The 13,724-nt window shown below is 38.9% G+C and overlaps 1 protein-coding gene and 1 pseudogene across 1 annotated transcript; both read right to left on the bottom strand.

Moving 5' to 3' along the window:
* Window positions 1-13,724, bottom strand: part of LOC111487991 — a 601,695-nt pseudogene that overhangs the window by 274,134 nt on the left and 313,837 nt on the right.
* On the bottom strand, window positions 263-12,281 carry LOC111490085 (NADPH-dependent pterin aldehyde reductase-like). The gene is made up of 5 exons (XM_023138566.1): window positions 12,053-12,281; window positions 11,914-11,983; window positions 11,648-11,841; window positions 11,404-11,576; window positions 263-461 (listed from the first exon to the last, which is right to left on the bottom strand). Exons 1-5 carry the CDS (start codon window positions 12,275-12,277, stop codon window positions 347-349), a joined length of 777 nt encoding a protein of 258 aa, XP_022994334.1. The 5' UTR covers window positions 12,278-12,281; the 3' UTR covers window positions 263-346.

A 13,724-nucleotide genomic window follows, 5' to 3' on the forward strand; every position in this document is an offset into this window, starting at 1 on the left:
TGCCTAAAGAACAGTCACGAAAAGATAAGTCCTACCAAAAACGATGATTGCATGTGATTGCATTTTTCAATTCCAACAATTGAGCAACTTATTAAGTATTTTTAAATATTCACATCAAGGTAAAGTAATGCGTTCCATGCATAAATTTCCTTAGGTTAGAATAAGGAAATCACATTTCTTGTAAGGAGAGGTTATTTTCCTTGTTTTCAACTGCAATATTCTATTATGGCTACCTTTGAATTTGAAATAAACTTTGTGAATATTTAAATTCATGGAACTTAGTAATATTACATGCGTTTATTGACAATCTTATTTCTTAAAAATGGTAAAGTCGTTACAAATCCTCTTAGATGTCACTAGTTTTTAATAACGTTTCCGCATATATTTCATCCTCAATCGTGAGAGATGCCCCATTATCTTTTGAAGTGAAATCAAGAATCATAGTTGCTGCTTTCAGAGCCCTGCCACAATAAAGTGAATGCATAAATTTATTAATATTTGTGCAAAAGGAAATATAAACTTCATCATAACTTATCTCCACTAATCTCCATGTAGCACCCGAATATTAAAAAACAAAAAAAAATGAAGAAAGAGGGTCAAAACCTTTTTGCCCCTTCAGCCGCTAAATGGGTTCAAATGGAACCCTAACAAAATTCTTGCAAAAGAGAAAAAAAAGTGAGAGAGAGAGAGTTGAGAGAACCTAGAGAGAGGAGGAAGAAAGAACCGCCTGAAAACTCACCGGACCACCGTAGAAGTCATGCCTAGCTATGATCTAGGTGAAAGGACTTCTTCTTGGAAGGGAAAAGAAGATTTGAGTGATGGAGCTTTATTTTTCATCAAGAACCCTGAAGATCCGCAAGGTAACTTTTCAAGATTTTTCCCTACATTTGAGCCATTTCTTACGAGTTAAGGCCTAAGACCTAAGATTTTGATATGTTCTTCTAGAAAAACAAAGAGGTGACGGCATAGAGTGCGAGACGTCCAAAGATGTACATGAGACTTTCTAAGGTCTATTACGACATGAATTACCTAGGATCCAGCCTTCCGTGACCATAATTCTAGATGTCAAGCTTGCCTTCGTGAAGACCATGTAGAAGCCTAGAAAGTATAGAGCATGTTTTAGTACAAACTGCATAGTAGGCTCAGACAATATTATTCTTACAGACAAGGACGACCACTATAGTAATTAAGCACCCCTCAAGCAAATCATTATCATAAGTGAGTTTGGATAACTTGGAAGTTGAGAGATAAGATTTACTAACCTCGAGGTTTTGTTGGAGTCATCACAAGTGAAATTCCAGTTATGGACTTTCAAAAGCATGATGTGTGCTTTTCGCCACTAATGAGATATGGGGTGTAGGATATTCCTATTGATGGATCACCTAATAGATAACAAGGCGCTTTGAACGTTGGTGGAGAGGACCAAGTCCAGTAGCAACATGTGGTTCTCAGGATCATATGTATCGCGTTCGAAGCTATCTTTTGATCAGGGCATGCATGTTCACAAAGTGAAGGATGTAGAACTGTCAAAATAGTCCAGTGAACCTTGAGGTCGAGAACAGCAAAAAAAGAGGTCAAGCTATGGCCATGCCTTTGTCGTCTAGAGGGAGAAAGTCCAAATGGGTGTTAGTAAGAACCAACCCTTGTTTAGGTTAACTAGATTACAAAGGGTAGAACTCTAGTTTCACACAGGAGTGTGATGCCATACTTGTGACTCAGACAGAGGTAGAACTCTTAGACAATGTGATGCTAAAGACTACTAGAGGGGTAGTGAGATAGTGACTTGTAAACAGGTAACACTAGCAGAGACCTGATATGTTTTAGAGAGGACACTGGATATAGAGGAAGCATCCTCAAAGGTTGAGGGAGGCTAGCTACCAAACAAGAGTTTTCAAAGAGTTCCTTAGGATCCTGTACAAGAACTTGAAAGGTTCACGTGCTCGAAAAAGCCAATGATAAGATATCACTACGAAAGGAAATGTGACTAGCTCAGTCATAAAAGATACTACCGGAGCTAGCTTAGGTGAATGTAGAAAACTTATGCAAGGATCCTTTACTTCCAAAAGAGTCCGTACTTAGCTTAGATGAGTATTAGTACTCAAGCAAGCTATGTGACAGGGCGCCTCACTATGAGGAAAGACGTGTTCGCCATATGAGATGGAATCACAGGGCTATTTTTGGAGAGGTAGTAAAAATGGTAAGGGTCTGGACAAGTTCATGATACCTCCTATGAGGATCAAAGAAAGTGACATATCTATGACTGCTTGCTTTCAGGAGCTATCATGAGGAAGTTGAGATTATTGCTAAGTCCTTCGTCTTGATTGACGCCCTTTAGATCTAGACAAATCAAATGTTCATGAGACCTTCTTGTTACCGTCATTGTAGTCGTCTTTAACGATATATTAGTGTAAACCAAGACGAAGTTAGTTGACGAGGAACACCTAAGGCGAGTTCTGATGGTGTTATGAACACATCAATTGTACGCTAAGTTCTCTAAGTGTAAGTTTTGATCGTCTGAGGCAGTTATGAGGTGGCCAAGACTGACCATAGCCACTGAGTTACGACTTTTCTAGAAATTTTTCAGAAGATTCGTACATGATATTTTCAAGATCTCTGCAGCACCTACACAATTAACCAAGGAGGGCAAGCCCTTCAACTTGATATTACCAGACGAATAGAGTTTCTAGGAACTTAAACAAAGGTTGTTGACTGCATCAATTCTCCCAGTACCAAATGGGCCAGACAACCTTGTAGCGTATAGAGATGCCTCATGTAAGGGATTAGGGTGAGTGCTTATGCAGAACGGTAAGGGAATAGCTTACATTTCAAGGAAACTGATGCAGCACTAACGAAATTACCTGTCGATGACCTTGAATTAGCAGCAACCGTATTTACCTTGGAGACATGGCAAAAATACGTGCATGGAGAAAACTGTAAGTATACATTGACTAAAGAGACTCAAGTACCTGGTCATGCAGATGGAATGAAATATTGTTGGAATAAACTTAAATAATGATGAAGGTAATTTCTATTTTCTAGTTAATTCTTGTGAGTTTTAAAATTCAGGCGTAAACAAAGAAAAGGACAAAAGAAAAAAATTAAAGGCCAAGATTTATTTCACTAAGTGGGTGCTTTTATTTTAGGAATAGTGGGTTTTATGGGAGAGCCATATTTAGTGTTTAGAAAGCTTATAAATACGTTAGTTTTTCCATTATAAAAGCAAAGCAAAAGAGCAAGAGCAAGAGCAAGAGCAAAGAGAGAAAAAGGAAATACAGAGTTAAAGAAGTACAGTGCAATAGAAAAGGTTTCTTTTCAGTATTCTTTGTCTCCTTGTCTCTCACCTCTCAACATCTCCTTTACAAGTACGCGAGAAGTACTTTAGCAAAGCGGTATCGGAGCGTATGATTGTTAGTGAGTGTGAGATCACGTCACAGAATAGTGAGTGTTGTTTTAACAAATTAGTATCAAAGCGAGTTTTATTTTCAACAAATTTGTATCATAGCGAGTTTTATTTTGAACAAATTGGTATCATAGAGAGTTTTATTTTCAACAAATTGGTGTCAAAGCCGATGGCGAATATGATGGGTCAAATATCGCTACTGCGATTAACGAAGACGAACTACGAGAATTAGAGCATCCAAATGAAAGCTCTTCTCGGTTCACAAGACGCATAGGAGGTGGTCGAAGAAGGTTTCGAAGAACCAAAGGATACCACGGGTTATACGACAGCGCAAAACAAGGCGGTAAAATAATTGCGAAGAATAAGGCAGCATTATACATGTTGTTTCGAGCTATTGACGAGTCGGACTTTGAGAAGATTGCCAGGGCAACCACTTCAAAAGAAACCTGGGATACTTTAGAAAAGGTGTTCAAAGGAACCGACCGAGTCAAGCAAATGCGTTTCTAGACTGTGCGTAGCGAGTTGGAGAGCATGAAGATTAAGGAGTTAGAAAATGTATCTGACGCGCATAAAGACCGTGGCAAATCAACTAAATCGAAATGGAGAAATGTTACCCGAGATGTGGGTTGTGGAGAAGATCTTGAGGTCGTTAACCGATAACTTCGAGAATGTTGTATGTGCGATAGAAGAGTCAAAGAACCTAACAACAAAGTTCATGGTCGATGAGCTCGCCGGTTCTCTCGAGGCACATGAGCAACGTAAGAAAAAGAAAGAGGAGACACTCGATCAAGTACTTCAAACCAAAGCATCAATAAAAGATGAAAAGGTACTCTACTCTCAAAATAGGAAGTCGCGAAAATGGTTGAGGTAGTCAAGGCAACAGCTATGAAGAACATTATAAGGAGAAGAGACAGTCGAGCCAAGCAAATTGGTGTGGAAGAGGACGCAGTCGAGGAAGAGGCGGCCGATCAAACATCTAGTGCTATAAATGTCAATAATATGGTCACTATGCAAATTATTGTTACTCCGACAAATGTTACAATTGTGGTAGAATAGGACACATTACAAAAAATTGTCGAGCTAGAAAAAGAGTGGAAGGAGCAACCAACCTAGCCTTGGAAGACGTAACAAATGAAGGTCTTCTCTTGATGGCTCAAGATGAAGAGAACATCAATAATGATACTTTGTGGTACCTCGACTCAGGGGCAAGCAACCATATGTGCAGTCACGAGTACTTATTCAAAGAGATGCAAAAGATTGAAGATGGTCATGTGTCATTTGGAGATGCGTCAAAGGTGGAGGTCAAAGGCCGTGGTACTATACATAGATCTCAAGACCAACATATTGAGTGTGGGGCAACTCAAAGAGAAAGGTTACTTCATATTCTTAAAGGATAGCCTGCTACAGCTGAAGGCTAAGCAAGGGCATTTGGTTGCTCGAGTCAAGATAGGAAGAAATCGGATGTACAAACTGAACTTAAGACGCATACGAGAAAAGTGTTTGCGAGTCGACGTAGAAGACAAGGTATCACTGTCGCATCTCCGTTTTGGTCACCTACATCATGGCGGCCTAAAGGAGTTAGCGAAGAAGAATATGGTACATGGGCTACCAAACATGGATTTTAAAGGAAAATTTTGTGAAGAATGAGTGCTTAGCAAGCATGCGAGAACCTCAATTCAAAAGAATGCTGAATTTTGGGCTAAACAACCTCTCAAGTTGATCCATACAGATATATGTGGACCAATTGACCTTGAGTCCTTCAGCGGAAAGAGGTATTTCGTTTCCTTTATCGATGATTACTCAAGAAAAACTTGAGCTTACTTTCTGAAAGGAAAATTTGAGGCATTCGAGATATTCAAAAAGTTCAAAGTAATGGTGGAGAAGAAAACTGGTAGACACTTCAAAGCTGTACGATGCGATAGAGGTGGCGAGTATACTTTGACGGCTTTCATGGAGTATTGCGAGGAGCAAGGCATAAGGCGATTTCTAACCGCACCATACACCCCTCAACAAAATGGTGTGGCCAAGAGAAAGAACCGGACCATTCTCGACATGGTTCGATCAATGCTCAAGAGCAAAAGGATGCTGAAGAAATTTTGGGCAAAAGCCGTGCAATGCACCATCTACGTAGAAAATCGATGTCCACGTGCAAAGTTAGATGATCAAACACCACAAGAGGCTTGGAACGGACAAAAGCCTACAATCTCTCATCTCATAGTGTTCGGTAGTGTGGCTTATAATCACATATCGGATCAACGAAGAACGAAGCTCGAAGACAAAAGCAAAAGGTATATCTTTATTGGTTATGATGAGAAGACAAAAGGATACAAACTACTTGACCCGATAAGCAAGATGGTGATTATGAATCGCGATGTGCGAGTAGATGAAGCAAGCGAATGGGACTGAAATAATTCAATGGATGTCAATATCAAAGTTAGCGAATCATCAGTCACTGCATGAACAGACTCTGAAATTTTCGATGATGAAGATGAACCACGACAACCCAAAATGCGAAGGTTGTGAGATTTGTATGACTCAACAAATGAGGTACACCTTGTATGTCTTCTTGCAGATACTGAAAGTATCAACTCTGAAGAGGCGGCGCGAGACACGAAGTGGCAAAGTGCCATGGATAAGGAGATTAAAGCGATTCATCACAACAATACATGGGAGGTGACAAAATTATCGGAAGGAAGTCAGCCCATACGTGTGAAGTGGGTATTCAAGAAAAAGATGAATGCTCAAGGCAAGATTGAGCGGTACAAGGTGCGACTTGTTGCGAAGGGATACAAGCAAAAGGCAGGAATCGACTATGACGAAGTGTTTTCTCCCGTCGCTAGAATGAAGATAATCTGATTACTTATTTCCTAAGCAGCTCAATTCAAGTGGTCGATTTTTCAAATGGATGTCAAGTCAGCATTCTTGAATGGTGTGCTTGAAGAAGAAGTATACCTTGAACAACCTCCCTGATACATGAAAATTGAAGAAGAGAAGAAGGTACTAAAATTGAAGAAGGCACTTTACGGGTTGAAACAAGCATCGCGAGCATGGAATACTCGTATCAATACATACTTGAAGGAGAACAGGTGCAAGCAATGTCCCCACAAACATGCACTTTACACAAAGAAGAGTGAACTTAATGTGATACTTATCGCTCTTTATGTCGATGACCTCATCTTCTCATGTAACAATGATGAAATGATAGAAGAGTTCAAAAGCACAATGACACGAGAATTTGAGATGATAGACTTGAGCTTGTTGAAGTTTTTTCTTGGTTTGGAGGTTAAGGATATTTTGAAGAAGTACAAGATGGAAAATTGCAACCCGGTATCAACACCCATAGAACCAGGTGCAAAACTCTCAAAGTACGATGAAGAAGAACGAGTAGATGCAAATAAGTACCGGAGCCTAGTGGGAAGCCTTCACTATCATACATGTACAAGGCCAGATCTTTCAATTAAGTGTCGGAATAATAAGCCGGTTCATGGAGGAGCCAATTTATTCACATTGGAAGATGTTGAAGCGAGTCCTACGATAAATCCAAGGAACGGTGTCACTTGGGTTATTCCACTTTAAAACAGAAGATTACAAGTTAGTCAGTTACTCTGACAATGATTGGTGCAGAGACAAAAACGGTCGGAAAAGCACATCGGGTTATGTATTCTTCATGGGCAACACAACATTTACTTGGCTCTCAAAGAAACAACCGATCATGACACTCTCAACGTGTGAAGCTGAGTATGTAGTAGCATCTTGGTGTGTGTGTCACGCGATATGGCTTAGAAATTTGTTAAGTAAGATGGAGCTAAAACAACGAGGTGCAACCGCAATACAAATTGCCAACAAATCAGCAATTGAGTTGGCCAAGAACCCAGTGAACCATGAAAGAAGCAAACACATTGACATTAGATTTCATTTTATCCGAGATCATGTGAAGGAAGGAAGCGTGGAATCGCTGCATGTGGCAAGTCAGGATCAAGTTGCGGACATCTTTACAAAACTGCTACTGAAAGTACTTTTCGACAAATACAAGAAGATGATTGGCATGACAGATGGGAGGAGAACTTAAGTTTATGGGGAGTTTTGTTGAAATAAACTTAAATGATGAACTGTAGTTTCTATTTTCTAGTTAATTCTAGTGGGTTTTAAAATTAAGTCATAAAGGAAAAGGCCAAAAGAAAAAAATGTAAGGCTAAGATTTATTTTAGGAAAAGTGAGTGCCTTTTAGGAAGAGTGGGTTTTATAGGATAGCCATATTTAGTGTTTAGTAAGCTTATAAATAAGTTTGTTTTCCCACGGTAAAAGCAGAGAAAAAAAGCAAGAGCAAAGAGAAAAAAAGGAAATACAGAGTTAAAGAAGTACAGTGCAATAGAAAAGGTTTCTTTTCAGTATTCTTAGTCCCCTTGTCTCTCCCCTCTTGATATCTCCTTCACAAGTACGCGAGTAGTACTTTAGCAAAGTGGTATCGGAGCGTACGATTGTTAGTGAGTGTGAGATCACTTCACAGATTCGTGAGTGTTGTTTTTACAAATATATGGCAATGAAAATGGTTGGAATTGATAAAGACATTGAGATTCTGTATCACAATGCCAACATTGTAGCTGATGCATAGAGCAGGAAGACCGTTCATACTTCTGCAATGATCACCAAGCAAGGGAAGTTACAAGATGAGATGAAGAATACTGAAACTGAGGTTGCAACCAGAGGTGGTACCGCTCTGATAGCATAGATGACCGTGCAACCCATCGTATGAAAACAACCTGTGGATGCCCAGAAGCTCGACGTGCACCTCGGCAAAGTATGGAATTAAGCAGAAACATAGAGGCCAACGGGGTATTCAATCTCTTCAGATTGGGGTTAAAAGTAGCAAAACTGCCTAGGTGATCCCCGAGACAAGAAAATCCTAAAAGATGTTATAATTGAAGTCCACGATACATCTTATACGTTTCACCCAGGAAATACGAAGTTGTATCAGGATGTGAAAGGATGCTATTGGTGGCTAGGGATGTAGAAAGACATAGTGAATTTCATGAGCCGATGCTTGACCTGCCAGCAGGTGAAGGCCCCAAGACAACGCCTATCAAGATTGCTACAATCCTTAAATGGGAAGCAGTGTGTATGGGTTTTATCTCGAGTTTGCCAATGATCAAGCAGAGGTTTTAACGTGATTTGAACAGTTGGGGTTAGACCAACCAAGATAGCTCACTTCATTCCAAGCGAGACCACTTATCAAGTAGATCAATAAGATCAGTTATATGTCAAAGAGATAGTATGCCTACACAGGTGCCAGTCTCTACTGTGTTAGACCGTGACACTAGACAATTGTGTAATAAAGTAGTTTCCTTGGTAAATGACCATGGGGTAACCACAAATATGAGTAGACAACTTGAGAATGAGAAGAACATGTGAGTGTCTATTTTGAACTCTGCCAAGAGTGGCCTACTTTCGGGGATGAAATTTTTTAAGGAGGGGAGAGTATGTAGAACCCGAATATTTAAAAGAAGAAGAAGAAGGAGGGTCAAAGTCAACAAAGAGTCAAATAGCTAATTTTGCCTCTACAGCAACTAAAGGGGTCCAAATGGACCCTAGCAAAAGTTCTCCAAAACAGGCTTCGCTGAAAAACCATGCCGAAAACTGCTGATCCGAGAGTTATTTCCAAGAACGATAAGATAAACGTACCTACTTTCGACGTTCGTAAATTGTTCTATGTTGGAGTAAAAATTTAAGAAAAAATGACAGAACATAGTCGAGATTAGGATCTACAACTTCGCTGAAGGAATCGAGTTGATTAGAATCCTATAATAAAAGATATGAAAATGAGAAAATTGAAGGAAAAATTATAAGAAATCGAATTTCCTCTAGGCAGGCGGTGAACCACGTGTCATTCGGCGGGTGGAGAAATGCGTCGGGGCAAGCGACGAGCCATGTGCCGATTGGAGATAGGAGAGGTAGGTGCGGCTAGGCAAGGGACACACGTCGCTCGTTGGGTGGATTAATGCGTCAAGCTTTGAGTGGAGCGACATGGCTCCAGCCAGAACGTGACACGCGTCCCCTGCAAACCTAATTGACTCGCAAACTGCCAATTGACCCGATCCGACACGCAAACCAACTGACCCACCTTCTATTCGATGAATTAAACCACCCACGAATCAGACCGCGACTGAGTTTTTTCCTTGCGCGTGAAAGCCATGTTAAGATCGCACAACAACACACAAACTTGATCTAGATGAACACAAAGAATAGAGTAGAGAAAATTGCAAGGAGAACTCTGGCTAAAAGAATTTGTATTGATGAGTATGTATAAGAGATAATACAGATAATAGAAAAAGTACTTTTTCAAAGCTCTAGACATCATATATATATATATATACTTGAGTTTACTATATATAGTTTTACCATATTTAACCATCACTCTATAGAGTTATTTATCATATAGGATATAGCTTTACCAAATATAGCTTTAGCGAATATAGCTTTACCGGATATAGTTGTTGACCAAGCTATAAATAAGAGAGTAGACTCCATAACCTAACAAGCCATGACTAGGCTTTGTCTGGGCACATGGGAGCACGTGTCTAGCACGAGTCTCGCGCGTGAGGTGCTGTTTTCGTCCTATTCCAATTCTGTTTGTTCGGTTTTCCTCCCGATTCTAATTCTAATCCTATTTTTATATGAAAATAGGACCTAATTGGAAAAAATTAGTATTTTTGGACACGCTATTTATGTAGAAAGTAAGTTACCACATGTATTTAGGAAGAAATACTTGTAGGATTTGTTTAGAATGCATGCATGCTAATTTAGGTAATGTGACTATTATGAGCGTAATTGTATTATGTGAAGCATTATGAGAGTGATCTGAGTGTTTCAATTATGTTGTGAGCTTCTGCTATATATATATATATGCATATGTTTAATTCATGCTAAAAGGAGGATGGAGATTTTTGAACTCTGCGCTCCGTATGATGAGCCTAGACCTAAACTTTCCCTAGGAGCCTAGCAGATCACCACAACAAACGAAGTACCTTAGGAGTGTTCTCACTGCTCCTAGCCATTTCGCATGGGAATCGTGTCCCCACGTCATACAACCCATTAGTTGCATGGGATAAGGGAGGGGTTGCGTCCCGTCAATGAGGGGGACTATCATGGGCCTAGAGGTACTTAGCACACCCCTAGGCAAGATACCATATATTCTCAGATAGTCATGCAGAGGTAGCGCTTCATAGAGAGACACCAGTCATTTCGACTCGGCATAAGGAACTCTTAGGGTTTAAATGAAAGCATAGAGAACCAAAGAAGCCCCAAGGAGCAAGCTCCAAAGGGTAAGTCCGAAGAGGTAAGCCCCAAGGGACTAAGACCAGAACCACCAGACGTCCTAGAGCCAAAGAAAAGTACGTGGAAATGTGTTAAGCTTAGGATGCGATGAGAGCCTACAACTAAGTGGCTTACTGAGTATAATTTTTATACTCATCCCAGTTTTCCTATCTTTTTCAAGTGTTTGCTGACTACCGGTCGAGGTGGAAGAGCGTTTGAGAGCTGTGCGGTCAAAGAGGAGGTTGTTTAGAAGGGTCAGTTTTTGTGAGTCTTTTGTATATTCCTTTTATAATTGTATTTCCTTTTTAAAATTTGGATGAGGATTAGTGTTTTGAAACAAAACTTCTCTTTCTTGTGTTTTAATTGAATGATATTTTTATCCTACTTTTCTTTTCTTTTATTTATTTATTTTTTTTTATTATTATTATTATGTTTTCACTTTCATCTTTTTGTTCCGGGTCTGAGTTTTTGAAACCTTGAAAATCGGGTCGTGACATTCCAAAATTAACATCAAAATAAGCCAACCACACCTAGTAGCTCCCATAATAAAGGTGAGTGATGAAAGGTTGGCAAAGTAATTAGTGAATTCAAAAGCTGCTTTTTTATTTTTGGAGTTTGCAAAAAGACTTCGAACTTTAAAAAAAACTCGAATTTGAGTAATCTTCAAGCCAATTAATAGTGATATTACATACCATTTTTCAGGTGATTGGCATCGCGTTGCTGCATCACCCAAGAGTAAATGGAGCATGTCTGTGCATATGAATCCAGGATCCAAGGCCACTACTGCCATCCCCTCTGCTACTCCTTTCGCAACACATTTGCTTAATCCTTCAATTGCCCATTTTGATGAACAATATGCTGAAAACTGCAACTTGAAACAAAACCTAAAATCAACAAAAAACTTAAAAACTTTCATGTAAATATCCAATCACGTACATTTTCATGGGTAGATCTTCCGGCACTTGATGAAATATTCACAACAATTCCTTGTTTGGTGGTCATCATAAGTGGAAGAAAATGGCGCAAAACATTTGCAATTCCTTTGATGTTGGTATCAATAACGTTATCAAAATCTTGTGCATCAAGTTCCCATATCTTCACTTGTTCATGAGCCAAACCCGCATTATTCACTGTAATGAAACCAAAAAACTGTCATTACCTGTTTTTGTATGATAAATTAAGGATTGGAAGGACGGGAATACCGATGATATCAGGAACAAGATTTTGTTTCCCAATAATTTGTGCAAATTCTTCAACGTTCTTGTTTGATCTCTACAAGAACATAAATTTTCAATTATTTTTTTGTAAAATTATTGAAGCGGGATTCAATCATTTGCATACCACATCGAGTTTGAAGAGGAAATGCTGAATTAGAGAGGACTTAGAAAGCTGTTCTTGAAGGGAATCAAGTTTGGTTTGATCGCGTGAGCAACCGATTATGGTGTGGCCGCGGGTAGCCAGCTCCAAGGCTAAAGCTCTTCCTAAGCCCTTGCTCACCCCAGTGATCAACACCTTTCGGGAAGCATTTGAACCTTGCCGGGAGGATTGATTCTGAGATGAGGCCATGGGGAATTTGCTGCTGTTTCACTTATGCTTCAAAGGTCCAATTTGCTTTATAGCGTTACAAATAATTATTGTTATGGTCCAACCATTCATAATGTGTCACCATATTCATACGTATTGGAAGTTGAAATAATAAAAAGAAAATACATGTTAGATGTCACAGTCTTGTCCAAGACGTGTTATCTGTGGTTCCACATCCGATGTCTCAATCATGCTTGTCCAAAACATGTTGCCCCTGACCTCGTACCTATTCCAAACCTTTTTTACTTGCTTTTATCTTAGATGATTATGAGCTAACAGAAAGTATATAACCGGTTACCAGAATCATATCTACAGCCACGAGAGTTAAAATCACACAAAATGTACTAGAGGGGTAAGTGACTATTTGTCAATTCTTCCTACTAGAGTTATATATGCTATCAAAGTTGTAGTTGTTATTTCTTCGCTCTTAGCTTATAACATTGTTTTCTTTCAAATTATTTTCAACGCATTTCCTCGTTCACGTTTTTAAGAATATTTCTCTCAAACATAACCCAAGGCTAAAGTATACACTAATATTACCTGCGAAGTCTGAATTTCACACAGCTGATTTGTTTGTTGGATTAGAACAAGTGTCACACAATTGTTATCCCGATGCTTGCAAGAGTACGATTGTAACGCCAGAGATGTGAGTCATACGAAGGAAAACAATTATTTTCATTTTTATCCAGTATTGTATTATTAACTCTTAATTTTAATTACTAGTTAAAAGATAATTTTGATGACGAGATTTAATTCAGCAAAGTTTGGTACGTATCATATTAAATTTATATTATTTAATACGTTTTCATTTATAGATGATAGTAATAAATGAATCCAAAATGTCATCCCTTAATTAGTGTGTAGATTATTTGAATAATGTATTTTTATTTAGTTAGTAATAAGTGATTTAAAATAATTATCAACTACTAATTAAAGATAAAAATTATGTTAATTTGATAACAATTCACATCTTTTTCCATATTAATATTTAAAATATTTTCAATGTTCAATTATGTGATCCTCTGGACGGGTTTACGGCATAATGGCCCTGTTAAGGAGATCCCTAGTCATTTTCAAAAGGTGCAGGCATCTAGTCGTCTCGACACACTACCCTAATTGACCTAAGCCTATTTCAACAGTATTGGTACATGAGTGGAAAGCATAGTAGAGACTCTAACGACACCGTTCATATTGCTAATAACTTGGAGTGCTACCTTAGTCATTTTTGGATGTCGTGAAGATTTACTAGGTTTTTAGAGACGTCTGTGCGGTGTAAATCTCATCTCTCGTTTTCAAGATGTTTAGGATTAACTCCTCTAGCTAGTCCATTCTATGGATGTACACAAGCCTAGACCTCTAATCTAGCTCATGATCTTACAGTGCTCAGTCTACTTGAATAGTATTAACTTGGGTCAACTTGAAAACGCTC

This window comes from Cucurbita maxima, unplaced genomic scaffold, assembly GCF_002738345.1.
Source record: "Cucurbita maxima cultivar Rimu unplaced genomic scaffold, Cmax_1.0 Cma_Scf00001, whole genome shotgun sequence".
Lineage (NCBI taxonomy): Eukaryota > Viridiplantae > Streptophyta > Magnoliopsida > Cucurbitales > Cucurbitaceae > Cucurbita > Cucurbita maxima.

Excerpts from the sequence above, each read along its gene's own strand:
- LOC111490085 (XM_023138566.1), bottom strand. The coding sequence starts at position 12,277 with ATGGCCTCATCTCAGAATCAATCCTCCCGGCAAGGTTCAAATGCTTCC. Across the intron at positions 11,984-12,052 it reads TCCTCTTCAAACTCGATGTG|AGATCAAACAAGAACGTTGA; the intron begins GTATGCAAATGA and ends ATGTTCTTGTAG. Across the intron at positions 11,577-11,647 it reads GAAGATCTACCCATGAAAAT|TTTTCAGCATATTGTTCATC; the intron begins GTACGTGATTGG and ends TTCAAGTTGCAG.